Below are 2,709 nucleotides of genomic sequence, written 5' to 3'. Positions count from 1 at the left end.
TAATCCCAGAACTCAGGAGGAAGAGACACATGGATCTCTGTGAATTCCAGGGCAGCCTGGTCTACATATCAACAAAAACAAGAAGGCTGCAATGGCTCTCTAAGCATCAACTGGCAGTCAGGGGCAGTTACCCTGACCTCAGTGACTTCAGAAATCATTTCTCTCAGATCCTCTGAAGACCTCCCATGATTCCATTACAGCACATAGACATGGGGCACTGAACAGAGCTGCAGGCATTTATTAGAATCAGCCTAAGAGACTAAAGGATGAAGGCACAGGTGTCAGAAATCCAACTTAAGGAAAGTAAGATGACAGGTCAGCAAGATGGGACTTGGATCAGACACATTGCAAAGATAGGTTGCCTATAACCCATTAACTTCTAATGGGTTCATTTCTTAGAAAATTTATCCAGAATATTTATCAAGACTTCTTTGGTATAATATGACTTGCATTCTGGGCTGAAGAGTATAGCTGCCTGGAAAACAAACAGACAGACAGGGAGAGAGGTGAATATAGGCAAGGTGCAAGACCTCAGCAGGACTCCCCATCCACCCACAAAGAGACTGCTCCTCATCCACAGGAAAGAAACTCCCATGCAGTGATTCAGGTCTACAGCAACAGACTCTCCCTCAAGGGAACTGGAGCCCACCCACAACCTTCATGAGGAAGCCTGAAAGCCACCATAGCCAGGGAAGAAGGGGAGAAGGTTCCAGAAGGCATGATGGGGGCTTTATCTAAAGAGAGACAAGATAGCTGAGTGTGAGTTTGGTGATGTCTGCCATAACTGAGAACGTCTGTCCAGGCACATTGGCCCTATGCCCATGTTAAAAATACATCCCCCTTTTACACTTTTTAAAGAAATTCCTTTTTGGATAAGATTGTGGTTTTGCAGGACCTCACACTAAAACTAAGAGTACTTTGGGAAACAAGGTGAGAGCTGCACTGTTCAAAATATACAGGTCTGCAGGCCATTTAAGCTTGAAAGAAGAGACAACAGGAGACAGCTGTGATAAGCAGCTGCAGACACTGCCTGGGGATGGGGATGGGATTTCAGCCATGGAGGGAGGCTTTGGATATAGCTCAGATAATGCCAGTAGACGAGGTTCCCTCTGAGGTAGGGGAGTACAGTCAAGGGAGGTTCCAAAAAGGACACTGGCCAGTAGACAGAAATATCAAGCATCTTAGAGTAGAGCTGGAGGTTCCAAACCTGTGCAGAGGCCAGATCAAGGAATCCACTGGTCCTAATATGGGTGAGGACACCATGTTTACCCAGCATGTGAGAGTTAATTCCAGGAATATGCCTAGAATAGGCTGGATGTGTACTTGCCTTGCTGTTTTGACCTGTGCTATGGTAAAGAAGGGTTTGAGTTTCTGTTGCCGGTCACCTGACACATATTAATGGCTGCACTGATCATTTGTACTCAGCCTTCTACCATTTGCTGCATGAACAAGTTGAGGTAGGGAGGGCATAACCATAAATTTCATGTCTTGAGTTTTGGTTTTTAGTCCTGCCTCCTCATAGCAGTCCTGGATTTTTTCAAAAGCCTTTTTTTTTTCCTCAACAGTAGGATGGAATGTAGCAAGTTCCTTACGTAACCAAAACCTGTATCCAGAGACGACACCCAAATAGACACTGAGGAAAGGTAAGCATGTTTCCTCTGCAAACACAGACAGAAAAACATTGTTAAAAGATCACAGCCTGGGAAATGGAGAGATGGATCATTGGTTAAGATGCAGAGATCCAGACTTCAATTCCCAGCCTCAAACAGTCTGTAATGTAATCTGATCCCCTCCTCTGAGGTGTCTTAAGACAGCTACAATGTACTCATAAATGTAAAACTTAATGCCTACATCATTGGGGAACGAGAGAGAGAGAGAGACAGAGAGAGAGACAGAGAGAGAGACAGAGAGAGAGAGACAGAGAGAGAGACAGAGAGAGAACCTTGCCACCTAATCTACAAGTGTCTTAACTGACCTTGCCCACAGACTCACCAAAGGCTGCAGCCTCCCAGATGCAAGATAGTTTCCATGAGACATACACTTCTAGAAGAAAAAGATATGAGTGGAAAGGACCATATCTGACCTTTAGGTATTCCCCACTTTTGCCTCTGCTTCAACTGTGCATCTAAGGTCCCTTCGTCATGGATATCATCACCAGCACACCTCTGTCTCCCTGTCCCACCCACTTCAACTGTTATAACCCAGAGCAGAAAGCATCAACCATCTTCTGCAGCTCCTTGCTAGTGGACTCCCAAGGATCCCTAGGTCTGTCTCATGCCCCACTTAGAAATCTACATGGGACTGAGATGGGATGAGCGAGGGTCCCACTCTCACTTGTCAGGAAGCCCAGCTCTCTACTCACCAGCAAGGCCAGCAGAACTGTTCCCTTCATGGTGGAGAGTGCTAAATGCTCTCCTCAGAGCAAATCCTCTTCCTTATAAACCATTATCACCCTGAGCCCAGCAACTCTGACCCCCAACCCTGGCTACAGGAGCTCCAAATACCTTTTGGGCAAGAACTTAGCACCTATGAATACCCTTCCCATCTGAATAGGGGATTGAGTATGGGAGCCCCGCCCACCCTGAAGAACAAACAGCCTGAGATGGCCTGATATTATCCGTATCTGGAGATAAGCTGTCTGTACCTGTGCCAAACAAATTAGAGCTGGCCTTTGTAAGCAGCATGAGTGCTGAGCCAAATGCCCTGTGG

General features: G+C 46.3%; 1 protein-coding gene across 1 annotated transcript; it reads right to left on the bottom strand.

The window, feature by feature from the left end:
* Positions 1 to 213: 213 nt before the first annotated feature.
* On the bottom strand, positions 214 to 2,413 carry Scgb2b1 (secretoglobin, family 2B, member 1). The gene is made up of 3 exons (NM_001310660.1): positions 2,335 to 2,413; positions 1,474 to 1,658; positions 214 to 475 (listed from the first exon to the last, which is right to left on the bottom strand). The coding sequence occupies exons 1-3, from the start codon at positions 2,390 to 2,392 to the stop codon at positions 389 to 391; spliced, it is 330 nt and encodes a 109-aa protein (NP_001297589.1). The 5' UTR covers positions 2,393 to 2,413; the 3' UTR covers positions 214 to 388.
* Between the last annotated feature and the right edge of the window lie 296 nt (positions 2,414 to 2,709).

The sequence above is a fragment of the Mus musculus genome, chromosome 7, assembly GCF_000001635.26.
Source record: "Mus musculus strain C57BL/6J chromosome 7, GRCm38.p6 C57BL/6J".
NCBI classification, from domain to species: domain Eukaryota; kingdom Metazoa; phylum Chordata; class Mammalia; order Rodentia; family Muridae; genus Mus; species Mus musculus.
The sequence above is the reverse complement of the archived record's forward strand: the minus strand, read 5'-3'. Positions and strand labels throughout refer to the sequence as shown.